Below are 15,894 nucleotides of genomic sequence, written 5' to 3'. Positions count from 1 at the left end.
ACAGAGAAAATTGCCTTCTTTGCACAACCCAAGTCGGCCAATGTTTTTAAACATGCACCCATAATTAGGTGTGGCAATGAGCTGGCTCGGTTCGAGCTAGATTCTGACTCAATTTGCTCTGGACCGAGATACAGCCAAACGAGATGAATTTAGGACATTAGAGCTAAAACCTCAGCTTGAAATCGTGACAAGTCAGGTTGAACTAGCTCGTGAGCTGACAAGCTGACTTGTTGGGTCTGGCTGAATCTTGTTTTAAGAAAAAAATAAATTATACAAAAATTTTGAATCGAGCTGAACCGAGCTGGCGAGCAAGCTAGTCTCCAGCTTGAACTTGTTAATTCTGGACCGAGCTAGTAGCGAGCTAACTCGTTAACAGCTCAATTTACTAACGAGTAAGCTGTTAGCAAACGAGTCAGATGTAAGTCACAATCGAGCCACGGACCACGAACATTTTTTGCCACCCCTAATAATTAATTAACTTTTTTTTTGTTATAGCCGACAATATAATTAAAATAGTTACCATCTGTCCATCTCAAATTCTACGCGTATAATTTATATTAGAATAAGAAAGGACAAAAACTTGACAACTAATGAGTGAGTGGCAATAAAAAATGATGCAGCTACGATTTAGCTTATAACAATGTTTATATTGGAGCTGTCGTGTTTTTTACTCTTCTAGAATCTTCGGATCTTATTGTAAAAATTATAAATATTTTTAAAAATCTTCTCTACTATTCCGACAAACCCTTATTTAGTGATATTACAACTGTATGTCAATTACGAATATATAGTTATTTACTTTTAAATTTTATAAATCGGATATAGATTTATATATAATCGGGTGGTTATTGCTTATTTTATTGATCAACTTGAAATCATTAATTCAGAAATGTTTCTTTAATTAATATCGAATTTTAAGCTCTTATAAAGTATATGTCTATTGGTAAATCTACGACCATTAATTTTTTATTTTTATCTCGATTTTAGAAAAGGTCAATTGCAAATCTAATTATTTCCCGGAGCGGTATGGTAGAATATATTAAATTTGTATTTAAAATACAAATTTAATTAGAGATGAAAACAATGATATGATCGGCATATTATTATTCTTAACATTCGCAAATATATAATTGGCATATTTTTATTTTTATTGTTGACATTAGCAAAGTCTTATCATAAAATATTTAATTCCTTAAGGTAAGTAGCTTTCTTTTATTTTATGCAATAAGAAACTTTCAAAAACCAAGCAATCAAAAAATAATTAGATGATTACAACTAATTTGCATTCTGTAAAAAAATTAATTGTGAATATTTCAAATTACTTTCAAACAATGATAGGAACTCATTTTGCCAAAGTCAAGAGATGCAATTTTAAGAAATTTTTTTTAGAAACCATAAATAAAAAAATAAAATTTACCAAACTAACTTGATTGCTTTGTTTTTTACAAAAATCATAAGAACCGAGATGTCATCTTGGTCCCTTTTTTTTGGGACCGAATTGTCATTTTAGTCCCAACCGTTTTCACAGATTTTGACAAAAAAATATGTTAAAAAATTGTAAAAATACCTGGGACCGAAATGGTATTTCAATTCTTATGGTTTTTGTAAAAAAAAAAAAAATAATCATCTTTTTTCTAATTATGGTTTATAAAAAAAATTCCAATTTTACTCCTCCAGAAAACTCATTTTCAACTTAATTTTCTGAATTGTTCTTTATAAAAAAAAAATATTTTTATAACTTTGTAAATTTTTTTTTTATTTTTGTAAACAAACAATTTAGCTGGGAAGAGAATGTAGTTGCTGTCATGTCGGCAGCTAAGAAAGAGCCCCTCTCGTCCGCGCTCTCAAAACGGCCCAGAAAAACAAAATAAACCGTAACGCTGTTTTTCCGTAGACCGGGAGCACCGATATCAGAACCTGATAAGCGTGTGGACCCACAATGATTTCCAATAAGATGTTAGCTGATGGGGCTCCGGATCCAAGGTCATTTTTCCTAACCTCGGATACGCTCTTCATAAATATCTATACAGACACGGTTCATAGACGTGTATGATAAGACCCACATTTCAGCCTTATTAGTTTGGTGTGCTATATGAGAACCGGGTCTAAAGAGTAACCAACACTACTATTTCTGTAACAAACTAACCTCGGATATGCTCTTCATAACTATCTGTACAGACACGGTTCATAGACGTGTATGATAAGACCCACATTTCAGCGTTATTAGTTTAGTGTGGTATATGAGAACCGGGTCTAAAGAGTAACCGACACGACTATTTCTGTAACAAAACGTGCGCTCCTCTCCGTAAATAATATTTTTGGGGGAGAACTGTATTGACATAAATAAAAAAGATAGAGAGAAGGGTTTGCACGAGCATTAGCAATTTGTTCGCCTCTCAGGTGCTCTTTGCTTCTTTCTCTCAGAGGTGAGCTGATCAAATCCATTCTACTTTGCCCCTTTCTATTTCTCAGTATCAATTATTAGCAATTGCATTTGCATTTTGTTTCGTAGCTCAATCTGGTAACAGAGGTTTTCTATTTCTCAGTATCTTTTCATTGTATGATGTCAGAAATTACAGAATTGTACATGCATGTCGAAATAAGTTGTTTTTTTGTTTGTTCTCAAAGCCTACCTATTATTTTCCTTCCATTGCATCATGATTCCATTTTTTTTTATTGCTCAATTTTGATCTGCTGTTATAACCTTTATTATATTACTATGGGGAGTTATTCTTTGCAATATGTACATTATTAAATAAGAGTCCTTTGACTATTGGAATCATTACATTTTTTCTGTTCAACATGGTTTCTATTTTCTAAGAGGAATTTCAAACAACAAAAAAACCAGTTGTCACCGATAACTGCAAGTCTGTATTGACAAAAGAATCTTATTCATTTGCAAAAAAATTCCATGACGTTTGTAGAAAAAGGCTACAAGGAACCAAAATTTTCTTTCACATCTATCAAATTTATTGGCCTAATTTTTTTGTTTCAACTTGATATTGTCAGGTTGGCCAATAAATAGTCACCATGACAGAAGTCATGTCAGGTCCTCTAGACCGATTTCCAGCTGGTAAGTTCTAGACAAACATAGAACTAATTAATCACATTTTAACTTCTCTTCCTTTTTTGCCCCAACTAAAAATAAAAAAATTATCACTACACTAGGAATGGAAACAGAGAGAAGATCAGATGTGGAGAACTTTGGGACAGATGACGAAAGGAGGAAGAGAGTGTATTCGTTAAAGAAGAAGGCCATCTCAGCCTCTGCCAAGTTCAGGAATTCTCTGACAAGGCGGGGTCGCAGAAGCAGCAAGGTGATGTCAGTGTCAATTGAGGATGTGAGGGATGAGGAAGAGATGCAAGCTGTCGATTCCTTTCGTCAGATCCTCATTCTAGAGGAGCTACTCCCCTCTCGCCATGATGACTACCACATGATGCTCAGGTACTTCTGTTATCAATCTATTGGTCGTTTTGGCCTTTATTAGTAATAGTACCTGGCCTAAATAAGTTGGTACCAGTACCACACAGCTACAGTTTGGTAAAGAGCGCTACATGATTCTTTTGAGTTGATCAAAGTGGTAACCAAATTGAAGATTAATTTTGATCCATCCATTATTATAGGTTTCTGAAGGCAAGAAAGTTTGACATTGAGAAGACAAAAGAAATGTGGACTAACATGCTCCAGTGGAGAAAGGAATTTGGTGCAGATGCCATAATGGATGTAAATTTTTTTTTTCTTTTCCATTGCCCCCTTAGTTCAAGTGTTATCTGCTATAACGGAGAAGGTCAACCTCACAAATAATTTGCTTAAACATGAAATAGGAATTTGAATTCAAGGAGGTGGATGAGGTGGTGAAGTACTACCCACAAGGCAACCATGGTGTAGACAAAGAGGGAAGGCCAGTATACATCGAGAGGCTCGGTCAGGTAGATGCTACCAAGTTGATGGAGGTGACAACCATGGACCGCTACGTGCAATACCATGTGCGCGAGTTTGAGAAGACGTTTGCCATAAAATTCCCAGCTTGTTCTATTGCGGCCAAGCGCCATATCGATCAGAGCACTACCATTCTAGATGTTCAAGGAGTTGTATGTGTTTGCTTTTTTTTCCCTCTTGGCCTGCATCAATTTTTTTGACAATTTATCCTTGCTTCCTATAGAGAAATAAAGGGAAAATAAATGTTATAGATGCTTTAAAATGAGAAACACTTTATTTTATTAGGAAAATTGTTGTAGTTTTTTATAATATCAATTTCAGGATCTAAAGTTATAAATCACATGGAATGATAGGGGATGAAGCACTTTAGCAAGCTTGCTAGGGAGCTCATTGGCCGTCTCCAGAAAATTGATAGTGACAACTATCCAGAGGTAAATCCAAAAGTTCCTAACATTTTTGTGTAGCAGTTGAATAAAGTTTGCATTCTTTAAATGAAAATAACTTTATGCTGTATGTTGTTCCCTGTTTTTGAAACAGACTCTTAACCGCATGTTCATAATTAATGCCGGGCAAGGATTCAGGTTGTTGTGGAACAGCGTCAAGTCCTTTCTTGACCCAAAAACCACTGCCAAAATCCATGTATCTTTCTGTTTTCTCTATCAATTTTTGTATTAGTAATTATCAAATTGAGAGTTGCGTAATTGTGCAGTTTTTCCTTTTGTCAGGTTCTGGGAAACAAATACCAGAGCAAGTTGCTCGAGATTATTGATGCTAGGTTAGTCAGCTCAAACATCATAAGAAGCTCTTAATTGAAATGGAAATCATGTTATTGATTTATATGGATGTGTATATCTAGGAAGAGCTTGTTCGAATGTACCTTCTTCAATTTTTCTTTTTTCTTGCTGTCAGTGAATTGCCAGAGTTCCTGGGTGGAACCTGCGATTGTGAAGGTGGCTGTCTCCGTTCTGACAAGGGCCCTTGGAAAGACCCTGAAATTTTGAAGGTTAGTTTTGTATAAATATTCTTTTTTGTTATATTGGAATACTGCTGGTTATATCGAGCATCCAAGAAAATCACTTAGATACTCTTTTATCTATACAATTATAGATGGTACAAGATGGTGTAGGCCGATGTGGCAAGCCAAACTCAAATCCTTTTGAGGCCGAGGAGAAAACCATTTGTGAGGACGATGCTATTTACCTAAAGGTTAGACAACCTGAAAGTTTCATTTATATTGTCTCTACATTTATTTCAACTTGCTAATATCTCACAAAATTACTATGTTTTTACTTTTCATTAAGAAGAAAGAATCATTCAAGGGTGGAGATGACATGAGGACTGTATCTTCTAGGATGTCTCGCAATGCGATTGAGCACCCCAGCCTCTCTCCAGTTCGTGAGGAGGGTTCATTGCCTGAGTACCAAGTAAAGTTTCATTCTTCCTCGTTAAATTATTGCAATAGTGTAATGCAAATTTCCTCACTTATATTCCTATACCTTCTTGTCAGATTCAACTGCTGAAGAAAAAGGCCAGCTTTATTGCCACCCCATATTCATACAATATTCCAATGGTTGATAAGGGTGTTATTGCCGGATCAAAGAAAGACAAATCAGAGGAGAAGCTTGCTCTATCAAAAGGTCTGTATTAACTATCATACATCAAAGTCAGGATGAAAACAGAATCAACCTGTCATTTTTTCACTTATTTATCCTTATATACAAACCTGAGATATTAAGTGAAACCTATCAGGTCTAGGTGGGGGCCTATAGAAAAATTGAAATGCCCCATAAACTTGAATAAAAGGGCCTATTATGTATTTTTTGAAACTACATGATACCACAATTATTTTCTGACCGGATACCTATCAAAGTGATTTACACTTGTGACAAGCATCAGAGTCAAAAGATACTGAACTTTTCTTTTACATAATAGACATGAAGAGAGGTGGAGAGTCCTTCAACCGACCAGTATTTGGCGGTGTAATGGCGTTAGTCATGGGCGTGATGACGATGCTCCGTGTGAGCCGCGACATGCCAAAAAAATCTGGCGTGACGGCATCTATCTACTCAGCCGGTACGACAGCCATGAAAGGCCTTGCAAAGCACACAGGGTCTGCAAATGGGCCCGTGGTGTCAGCGGCTGAATATGCGGGGGCCATGAAGAGAATTGCCGAGCTCGAGGAGAAGGTCCTGGCACTGGGTGCTAAGCCAGCTGAGTTCCCGTCTGAGAAGGAAGAGCTGCTCAAGGCTGCTATGAATCGGGTAAATGCACTCGAAGAGGAGCTTTCCTCCACCAAAAAGGTGAGCTGAATTTTTAATTCTGTCAATACTCACTACCCGCAATACAGCAATAACTGTTGTTTTTTTTGTTCCTTATTGTATTTTTTTTTTATTATTTGTTGGAATTTTGATATATATATATACACACACACACCCACTATGTTGTAGGCTTTGGATGATACTCTGGTAAGGCAAATGGAGATCCTGGCTTATATCGAAAAGAAGCAGAAGAAGAAGAGGACCAAGCTTGTAAGTTCTCAGTTCCATACACCCTCCCTCTCTTCCTTCCATAAAAAAATTTAATAAAAAGAAAAAAATAAGATAAAAGACAAATAGTTTGAACTGAGAAATTTAGGATTTTAATACTGTTTAATGTTATTTGTTTACCAGTCTATGCCAACAAGAGATTCAAATTTTATGTAGAGCTTTTGAGGAAAACAATAAACTCTGTCCAGGCTATTAAGTTTGATATAATTAGCTCTTCCTAATATCAAATAAATGCCAAACAAATTTGAAAGTGGATCTTGTTGCATTGATATTGTTTTTATTTAATTTTTATATATACCTGGCAAACGTTTTAACTATAACTAAAACTTTTCTTGTAAACTATATGCAGAACCCCTTCAAGTGGTAAGTAGACAGTGGAATACACCAAATTCATGTACAGGAATAAGCATTGAGATTTTTTGGAGTGGAAATTCCTCTTTACTTTTTTCTTTGTGTTTTTTGTATTGAGATTCATGAATCTAATTCAAGATTCTGGTATAGCACATGTACTGTGAAGAGGCTTTTGTATTGTCCTTTTTCAGGTTGTGCTGTGTATTGCGTATATATTTGTGTTGAAGAGTTTTAACAGTGTAAATGTGTTGTTGAACTGCATGGTTGGGTCATTTTTTTGTTCCTTTTTTATATACCTTTTCCTTTTGCTTTAATTAAGAATTTAAGATGGAACCTTGTTTGGATACTTATTCCTGGTTTTGTGCTTTTATGCAATTCCCTGAGCTGATATACTGATACCTTCACTATTTATTATCATTGATATCATTTAACGTTAATTTAATAGAGTTATGATTCACTTGAATCAGGATTGAATATTTGAATTGAAAAAAAAAAAAGTAATGGCAAAAGTATTTAAACACCATAAATTTAATAGTAAATGAATATTAAACCGGTTCCGAACGAATTAAATAATATCATACTTGTAAAGTTTAGCATAAATTTAGTTAAATAAACTTAATTATTTTACTGATATAAATAATTTATTATTGTTTGGTTTAGTTCCAGGTAATATTAATAAAAGTAGTGTCTGAATATTTTTCCTTAATTCAACAGCCTTTTGATGTTAACATGTTTTTCAAAGAACTGTCATAATTATTAAATACAAAAGACTAATAGAAAATATACTGTTTAACATTTCATGTTGAGTTATTTACCTTCCAAGAAGCTATTGCAAGGAAATTGTAAATACTAAATACGATGCAAAAGATTTGATGGTTATTTTTTGCCAGAAAAATCTGTCATGGTTCAGTAAATTGCGAGGATCGGTTTGAGGACCAATATCCTCTCTAGTACTTTACTCTGGAGCTCACTACTTTACGGTTTAAGATTTACTCTCAGTATCTTTGAAATTTGGGCAATATTATTTGAGCTTTGAGATTCATACAAAGTTAAAAGCACGATCCAGATTCATTCTAAAAGATTTCCTTGTGCGGTATCCTACTAGATACGAATTCCTCAGTTTGACTATTATCCGATTCATGTATGTATTCGTATCCGTATTCATTTATATTTTTCAAATACGAAGGTGGTCATGTGGATACTAGATATCCAGATTGAATAATAAACGGATATATATGGATACGAATCGCATATTGAACGAATTCAAATACATACATGAATATAATTTGAATAAAAGCAGAACTTGTTCAAATCTCAAACAATGCATTAAACAGATTGGTCCGCACTCCCTATTAATATTTTAGTTTTCAAAATTCAAATAGTTCATCTTAACATTTGAACGTGATTGTCATATTAAAATATACTTGCAGAATAAATTTTAATATGAATAAAATTGAAAGTTCATATATCTCAATTATTCGACCATTATTTGTTTTATATCTGTATTCAAATCTGTATTCGTGAATTATCCGCTCCGTATCCGTATCTGTATCCATTTAAAACGAATTTGATTTTAAATTTTGACATATGTTTACTATCCTTATTCATATTCGTATCTGCTAATTGAAAAACAAATATGAATTTGGTGTTGGCATTATCTGCTCCGAATTCACTTCGTTTTCACCCCTACACCTTTTTTGAGTGCAAACATGTGTTTTTAAAATAGATTTTCTGTGTGAGAGATTACATGTTCGAAATTTGAATAAGATAATTCATTGTAAATATTAAATAATTAAATTACTTGATCTTCAACTTTTACTTAAAAATTTGCTAATTAACTGTAATAATCATATTATGAGATCCACAAGCGGATTGGAACCATTAGCACAGGTTTTGATGAATCCATATCACCCTACGTAGCTGAGGTGCAAGCGGTGAATCTGGACCATTCATTTTACTTGGCACGAATCTCAAAGCAGACCCCATAACTTCAACACCTACCGGATTGAATTTGGTTCTGAATGAAATTAATCTGAGCCGTCCTTTTTTATTAATTGCACCTACGGACTCGGTTCGGATTGGATTAGCGGATTACAAAGATCAACATGCAGCTTAGGAAATTCGGTAACAAAAAGCCCAATTGGTCTTTACCTCTGAGCCTAAACTCGACTCGGCCCACAATAACTACCGACTTCTTTTGGGGCCCATTAGTCAGCACTAGAAGCATTTATTGGATCTGTAGACCTGGCGTACGCAAGAAACTATCCTTCCATTCCAAAAGTTTGGAGCGAACAAAGAAGAAGAGATTTCCAGAGAGCCGTGGCGTGGCGAAATTGAGATTTCAAAAGACGACATCAAGCCTCCTCGGTTGAGTCCGATTTTGTTGTTTAATTAAGGTATTTTTTGTTACTTTTGTATTCTCTTTTCCTTCATCTGGTATTGGTTTTGATGTGAGGAGGAACGAAGAACTAGGGTTATGAACTCGTTTTCCTTTGTTAAATTTTAATATCAATTATAGGAATTTCTTAATCATCTCAATTGGATCCGGTTCCTTAGAGATGGATTAGAAACTGTATGTTTGTGACCAATTCAATTTGAATTTTTAGGGTAATAATTGAAACAAATAAGGATTTGGAGCTCTCCATACATAAATGGCGTCTGTAATGAAGGCAATGGCTAGCCGAGTGGGACCTGCCATGCGGAAACAGGCGCTCTCTTTGACAGATACTGCCGCTTCTAGAATAAAACATCTACTTAGCCAGCGTCAGCGGCCTTACCTTCGCCTCGGTGTTAAGGCGCGTGGTTGTAATGGCTTATCTTACACTCTAAATTATGCTGGTAAATATGTTTTAATAATACTAAATTTCATAAGTTTCTTCTGTTTGAACTATCTTTTATTCTTGTATGTTATAACAGTTAACTTTGTTTGAGAGTATATAATACACCTAGACTGGGCATATTTATCAGAATTTTTTTTTAGTAAATTGCGTAAATTGTGTCCATATAATTTTATTCACTTCCATGTCGATCCATCATTGTTCAGCTAAACAATTGATTTAATTGTAGTTAGAGCTAATATGGAATGATACATGTAAATTATTTCACATCAAAAATGGAGTGTGAGGTTACAATGCTTCGCAAAGCGTGGAATGGTCTGTGCGATGGATCAATATCTTTGTTTATAAAGTTCAATCATTCGATCTGAACCGTTCAAAATGATCTCCATATACAAATGTACTTGGAGACCAAATTTTACATTTTTTAGAATTTTTTACTCTTTGTTTAGATAGGTAGAAAATCACGCAATCTAACGATTTTGAACCATCAAGTAGTGATTTTCAACCTATTTATAAAAATAGTAAAAGGCTTCTAAAAAATATAAAATTTGGTCTCCAAGTACATATTCATATGGAGATCATGTTGAGTGGTTTAGATCGACTGTTTAGACTTTAAAAACGGAGATATAGATCTATAGCACGGACCAATCCACGCTTTTCAATGGACCATAGCCTCACTCCAAATATGAATGTGAAATTAGCCAATTTTTTTTTTCTGAAAAGTTGATGTCTGAAACCAAAAGGTTCAAAATACTACAAATTTGGATATTTAAGGACCATAGTGTGAATCCTTAACCTAGGAATCGAAATCGAAACTCAGAATAGGCAAACTCGAAGGGCCAATTGTGTAATTTGCTTCTATTATTTTTGCATTGGCATTGTATCAAATATTTTTTCTTAAGCATTAAAAAGTCTATTACAAAATTGCAGATGAAAAGGGGAAATTTGATGAGCTTGTAGAAGATAAAGGTGTGAAGATATTAATTGATCCGAAGGCTCTTATGCATGTAATTGGCACAAAAATGGATTTTGTTGACGATGCTCTCAAGTAATTGTTTTAGTGCTTCTTTGACATTCTTTTTTGTTTGCTAATAATTTATACTTCTATTCAATACCCGCTATGATCTGTACCATTATTAATTTACTTGGTTTTTCGGTTTCGGTATTCATGCAGGTCAGAATTTATATTTATAAATCCAAACTCAAAGGGGCAGTGTGGTTGTGGCGAATCATTTATGACGAACCCAAGTTCTTCTTCAACAAAATCATAATGCCATGCTAAAATGAAGTTTAGCCTAATTTTGTTAGTGCTTTAAGTTGAAGAGTTTGAGTGTAATAAGTGAAGAGGTTATTTTTTGTAAGATGCATTTGTTTCAAATTACAATTACAAAAGTTTGGAAGGCCTGTTTAATTGCTTCATGTAAATCCCCATTGCTATTTATAACATTTCCATTTTTTTTTTATTACTAATTGGTACTTGAAGGTACAATGTATAAAAGAAAATGAACATTGTTAGCTGTTCAGCTTATCTATTTATTGTGTTTCCCTTTTTTTTTCACTTTGAGGTTTCTCTCTCTTCTGATGCCAAGGACTACAAATTTGACTTTATTGCATTCCCCAAATTTGACAGCTCCTGTCAAGATTTAAAGACAAAAAAAAATGTAATAATAATATAAAAGCAGGTAGAGCTTTTAATTATTGTATACATTTCTTTTGTTGTATTGAATAATTTGTTTGGAGAACCATTAGTGCATGCTTTGACTTTCTAATTACAGAAAAAAGAGTTTATGTATGCATAATTAAAAAATTCTTTCTAGTCTTAAATTTCTGGGTATAAGTATAGAAATATTCAATTCAATCAAATAATTAAAATGATAAGCCAGTGTTTAGTTTGGAAGAATTGATGTAGGCCTACTGGTCATGTAAGAACCAAAAAAATAATAATAATTAAAATGATCGAATACAAGTAGCAATGCAAAAAAAAATAATAATAATAATAATTGCTTATTTTATTAGATTGGATTTCAAGAAAATAATAGTGTATTAGTTGATGAAAGAAAGTCTAATGCTGAAAGGGAAATTATTTAAAGAAAAATTTGTCGATTAAATGAAGTTTCTATGATGTTGTGTCAATAACAAATTATGTTGTGCTAGTACCGATAATCACGAAAATGTTTTTCATTCAAACTTACGGATGAAATGAAAAATAAAAGATAAATTCCGTCGGAGGTACTAAACTTTAAACTTTGTAACAAATTAGTCACTCAACTTTAATTTGTTCCAATCGAGTCACTTATCTTTTAATGTATTCTAAATTAGTCAATCTATGACTTTTCCGTCCAAAATATTAACAGAATATACTAATTTTATCTAAATTGCTAACCGAATATGCTCATTCTGTCTAAATTTCTAACGCCATGAATATATTATGTCCAAAATTCTAACAAAATGAGCATATTCTCAATTTTAGTTTTTGAAATAGCCTCGGAAGTCCGATTCACGAGTCGACTCAGCTCAGCTCGAATTCAGTTCAGATTAAGCCATAGTATTTGAGTCAAATCGAATTGGACTTTTTTCAGTTTAGAGTTGGATTCATTATAAAAAAATTAAATTGTTCAACTTATTGGCATGTGAGACTTGGCTGATTAGCAGCCCTATGTCCGATGGGCTCTACACCGTTTGATTTTCAATTTCTACCATAGGGTCTCTGATTCTGAATTAAACCCGTTTTGTCACTCCGTCTCCTCTCCCCAATAACATCTATTCTTTCTTACGCGCATCCGCACCGCTGCCTCTCCCAACTCAAAAGTGCCTTATTCGTGCTCTCCCTCTTCGATCCTCCCCTCCCGTCACGCCCTCTTCCATGCTTCATGCTCTTCCTTCACCTCGTCCGATGCCTCTGACAGAGATCAATTTGGTATTCTAAATCAAAATCTCTTCAATTGAACTTTATAAAGCTTATCTTACTTTACAACTTCCATGAAATAAGATTCAAGGCGTAGTGATCTTTACATCTTCAAATTTTAAGACACAAGTTGAAAGGTGCAGAAAATTTCATATCTATGATTAAGGATATATTTATTTAGTTTAGATCTAGCTTTATCGCATCAAAACTACAAGTTGGTGCCTAGTAATGCTATTTTTAGTTGCAATCACATTTACCAGTATAACTGTATAACCACAGCATTTTCTGAATTGAGGATGACTAAACCTTAATTTTGCTTCAATTTGTACTGACATGATTTCGTATCAGTACAATGACAGCGTATTCCTAGCTTACACGACATGATTTCGTATCAGTACAATGACAGCGTATTCCTAGCTTACACTTGTCGTCCAAATAGCAGATTATGAAGCTAAACAGAAGCTGATGGAGACTGACAACCAGGGCCAACCCTGTCAGAAATGGAAGAAGAAGGCATATGGTGGTATCCAGCCTGGCTACCCGGACAACCACACCGACTCCACCTTCCTTCAGGAAATGATAACAAATGCTAATGTAGTCAAGCGCGATCTCTCCAAAGCCATCCTTGATTCGATATCCATCTCCCAATATGTCTCCATAGTATCCCTTGTGGTCTCCATCTGGACCCACACTCTCAATTCCAAGATTGACGAGCATTCGCTGCTCAAGTTGGATATATGCCTTCTGGCACTGGGTTTTTCAGTCCTGTTAGTAACTGCTCCTAGTTTCTCTTTGCAGTTACTGGTAAAGTACTTCCTGAATATATCATTTTTTACCAGTGGTCTTTATGTTTTAGCACCTGTGTACCATACTCTGACGAGGTCAATAAGTTCAGATTCTATTTGGGCACTCACAGTTTCTCTTTTAGTAATTCATTTGTTCTTGCACGATTATTCTGGGTCCACTATTAGGCCACCAGGGGCATTAAATAACCCGAAATTGACTAGTAATATCTCATTAAATGCTTCTATTGTGGCCTCAGTTTTGATAGCATCTCGGCTACCCTCTCGGCTTCATGTCTTTGCTATCATGTTATTCTCACTCCAGGTTTTCCTGTTTGCACCACTTGTGATGTTTTGTGTCAAGAAGTATTCCTTCAGAGTTCATCTAGGGTTTTCGTTCGTCTTGGTGGGAGTGACTCTAGCTATTACATATCAGCTGCACCGGTTGTTTTTTGGCACATTGTTGGTTTTGATAGTGTTTATTTCGGTAATATGCCCATATTGGCTTATTAGGATTCAAGAGTACAAGTTTGAGATTAACGGGCCTTGGGATGAAGCTAAGCTTTGTTTTGATATATCCGAGTAAAAGCAAGTTATTAACATATAGATTTTAGGAAAGAGTAAGAGCCATTTTTCTTTCTGTTTATAATTATCCCATTTGTTTTGTATTTTGCTTTGTGCTTGTTAGTTTGATTTTTTGGAAATTAATCAACTTCTGTTGTTTTGTGGTATTACAGATTTTTAGTGTGAAGTACATTCATTGTTCAATCAAATAATATCTTCATTCCACTAGATGTTATAAGCCACCAGAAGGTGTGCAATGTCCCATTTTTTGCACGAATTCTCTGTTCTAAGCCACCATTGTTGTAAATTTTGTCAAGGCGTCGTGTTGGTTACCTTTCTGATTAGAATACAAAAATTAGAGTCGACAATTTTTGTTTTTTCCTGAAAACATCTGATACAATTGACGCTAACATACTGATACGAGCATAGGACTAATAGCAAGTGCAGACACGTTATATCAGATGTTTTGTGGCACCACAGCTGTAGTTTGCATTGGGTTTGTTTTGATCAGCACCAGCAGAGGAGCTAGGCCGGCTGGACGAGGCCACAGAACGTTTTGAAGTGCTTCCGGTGCGAGAAGTTGACACAGCGCGAGTAGGAGTTGAACCATTTCCCTTCTGAAATCATAAGATTATGAATGTATTAGGTACAACTTATCAATCTAAATTATTTACCCTACTAATATTGCTACATATCTTATGCTACTGCCATCATAGTCGTCGTCGGTATCTCACTACACTATGATTCTTAGAACATAATTATTACAAATCGTCAAGTAACCTACGTGGTTTTTTTGTTTTTGTTTTTGCAATTATCACGTTTTTGGTAAATAACTGGTCAGAACTTGTTTTGATCAGAGAAAGAGAAGAATGAGTTTCTGTTAATCTATAGCACATAGCACAGAATTGACTCATTATTCTACATAGGAACGACCTGTCTTGGTACAATTTAAGATTTTTCCTTTCACATTCATACCCCCGGGATGAAGGCATAGGACCATAGAAGGAAAAATCGGAATCGGGATCGGTCTTTTGACCGTGGAATCATAATCAGGTGAATATGTCGGAATCGGTCAAATCATATTGGAAACTCGGACTTTTTTGCCAGAAGCTTGTTTTATTCTAAAAAATAGGAAAAAAAAATGATAAAAAAATAATGTGTCCATAATTTTTGTTTAAACAAACGATTACAATTGAATAATCCACTAATACAATATAATACAAGCATTTGAACACTTATATTGACATGTAATTAAATATGTATTTTAGCAACAAAAGATAGTTGTCTTGGTTATCAACCAATTGTTGGTTCGAATCACATGCTGAAATTTGAATGGAATTGGACCGTTTTGGCCAAAATTGGACGAAAAATTCACATACCGTGTAACTCGGCTTGAAATCGGATCGGTACAGCCCGATTTCGATCTGGATCAGTCAATTCCGGTCAGGAACGGCCGATTTTTCCTTGCCATCGTTAGTGAATCTGCATCCTCTGCATTAACATACCGTTTGAGTTAATTTATGGACCGTACGATCAGAGCTGAAAGGGAAATTATTTAAAGACAAAACTGTCAATTAAACAAAGTTTTCTATGATGTTGTCAATAACAAATTATGCTGTGCTAGTACCAGTAATCATGAAACAGTTTTTTCATGCAAACTTATGAATGAAATGAAAAAATATATATTATATGTTGTGCTAGTATTGTTAATCATGAAACAGTTTTTCATGCAACTTTATGAATGAAATGAAAAACAAATATTAAAATCGCAAATAATATTACCATGTCAAATTTATTTGATTAAAATATCACCTCAGAACATCTAAAAGTTGGTAATACCAGAAGATCCTCCTGAGTTTTTGACTTGTAACAGATGTTCCCCCAAAATATAATCTTTGCAATTGAAATGAAAATCGTAACCTGATACTTTTGTTCTTGTTGAAATATCTTTGATGAAGTTTAAGCCTTT

The 15,894-nt window shown here is 34.5% G+C and overlaps 3 protein-coding genes across 5 annotated transcripts; all 3 read left to right on the top strand.

Moving 5' to 3' along the window:
• Positions 1-2,284: 2,284 nt before the first annotated feature.
• On the top strand, positions 2,285-7,106 carry LOC144544596 (phosphatidylinositol/phosphatidylcholine transfer protein SFH3-like). 2 transcript variants are annotated; one of them, XM_078293129.1, is made up of 15 exons: positions 2,285-2,426; positions 3,010-3,073; positions 3,169-3,445; positions 3,625-3,724; positions 3,826-4,092; positions 4,294-4,371; positions 4,478-4,579; positions 4,666-4,715; positions 4,850-4,943; positions 5,048-5,146; positions 5,245-5,364; positions 5,448-5,577; positions 5,873-6,240; positions 6,388-6,468; positions 6,836-7,106. In XM_078293129.1, the coding sequence occupies exons 2-15, from the start codon at positions 3,031-3,033 to the stop codon at positions 6,851-6,853; spliced, it is 1,827 nt and encodes a 608-aa protein (XP_078149255.1). In that variant the 5' UTR covers positions 2,285-2,426; positions 3,010-3,030; the 3' UTR covers positions 6,854-7,106. The 2 variants fall into 2 exon arrangements, with proteins under 2 accessions (XP_078149255.1, XP_078149254.1); XM_078293128.1 differs by having other exon boundaries at positions 5,242-5,364.
• A 1,937-nt stretch (positions 7,107-9,043) lies between these two features.
• LOC144544592 (Iron-sulfur cluster biosynthesis family protein) lies at positions 9,044-11,189 on the top strand. The gene is made up of 4 exons (XM_078293123.1): positions 9,044-9,233; positions 9,444-9,675; positions 10,605-10,722; positions 10,849-11,189. Exons 2-4 carry the CDS (start codon positions 9,489-9,491, stop codon positions 10,943-10,945), a joined length of 402 nt encoding a protein of 133 aa, XP_078149249.1. The 5' UTR covers positions 9,044-9,233; positions 9,444-9,488; the 3' UTR covers positions 10,946-11,189.
• A 1,254-nt stretch (positions 11,190-12,443) lies between these two features.
• On the top strand, positions 12,444-14,084 carry LOC144544332 (phosphatidylinositol N-acetylglucosaminyltransferase subunit C-like). Of its 2 annotated transcripts, none has more exons than XM_078292816.1 (2): positions 12,444-12,591; positions 13,022-14,084. In XM_078292816.1, exon 2 carries the CDS (start codon positions 13,045-13,047, stop codon positions 13,945-13,947), a length of 903 nt encoding a protein of 300 aa, XP_078148942.1. In that variant the 5' UTR covers positions 12,444-12,591; positions 13,022-13,044; the 3' UTR covers positions 13,948-14,084. The 2 variants fall into 2 exon arrangements, with proteins under 2 accessions (XP_078148942.1, XP_078148941.1); XM_078292815.1 differs by having other exon boundaries at positions 12,453-12,591; positions 13,019-14,084.
• Positions 14,085-15,894: the final 1,810 nt, after the last annotated feature.

Source organism: Carex rostrata, chromosome 26 (assembly GCF_964058835.1).
Source record: "Carex rostrata chromosome 26, lpCarRost1.2, whole genome shotgun sequence".
NCBI lineage: Eukaryota > Viridiplantae > Streptophyta > Magnoliopsida > Poales > Cyperaceae > Carex > Carex rostrata.
This window is presented reverse-complemented; position numbering and strand designations above follow the sequence as displayed.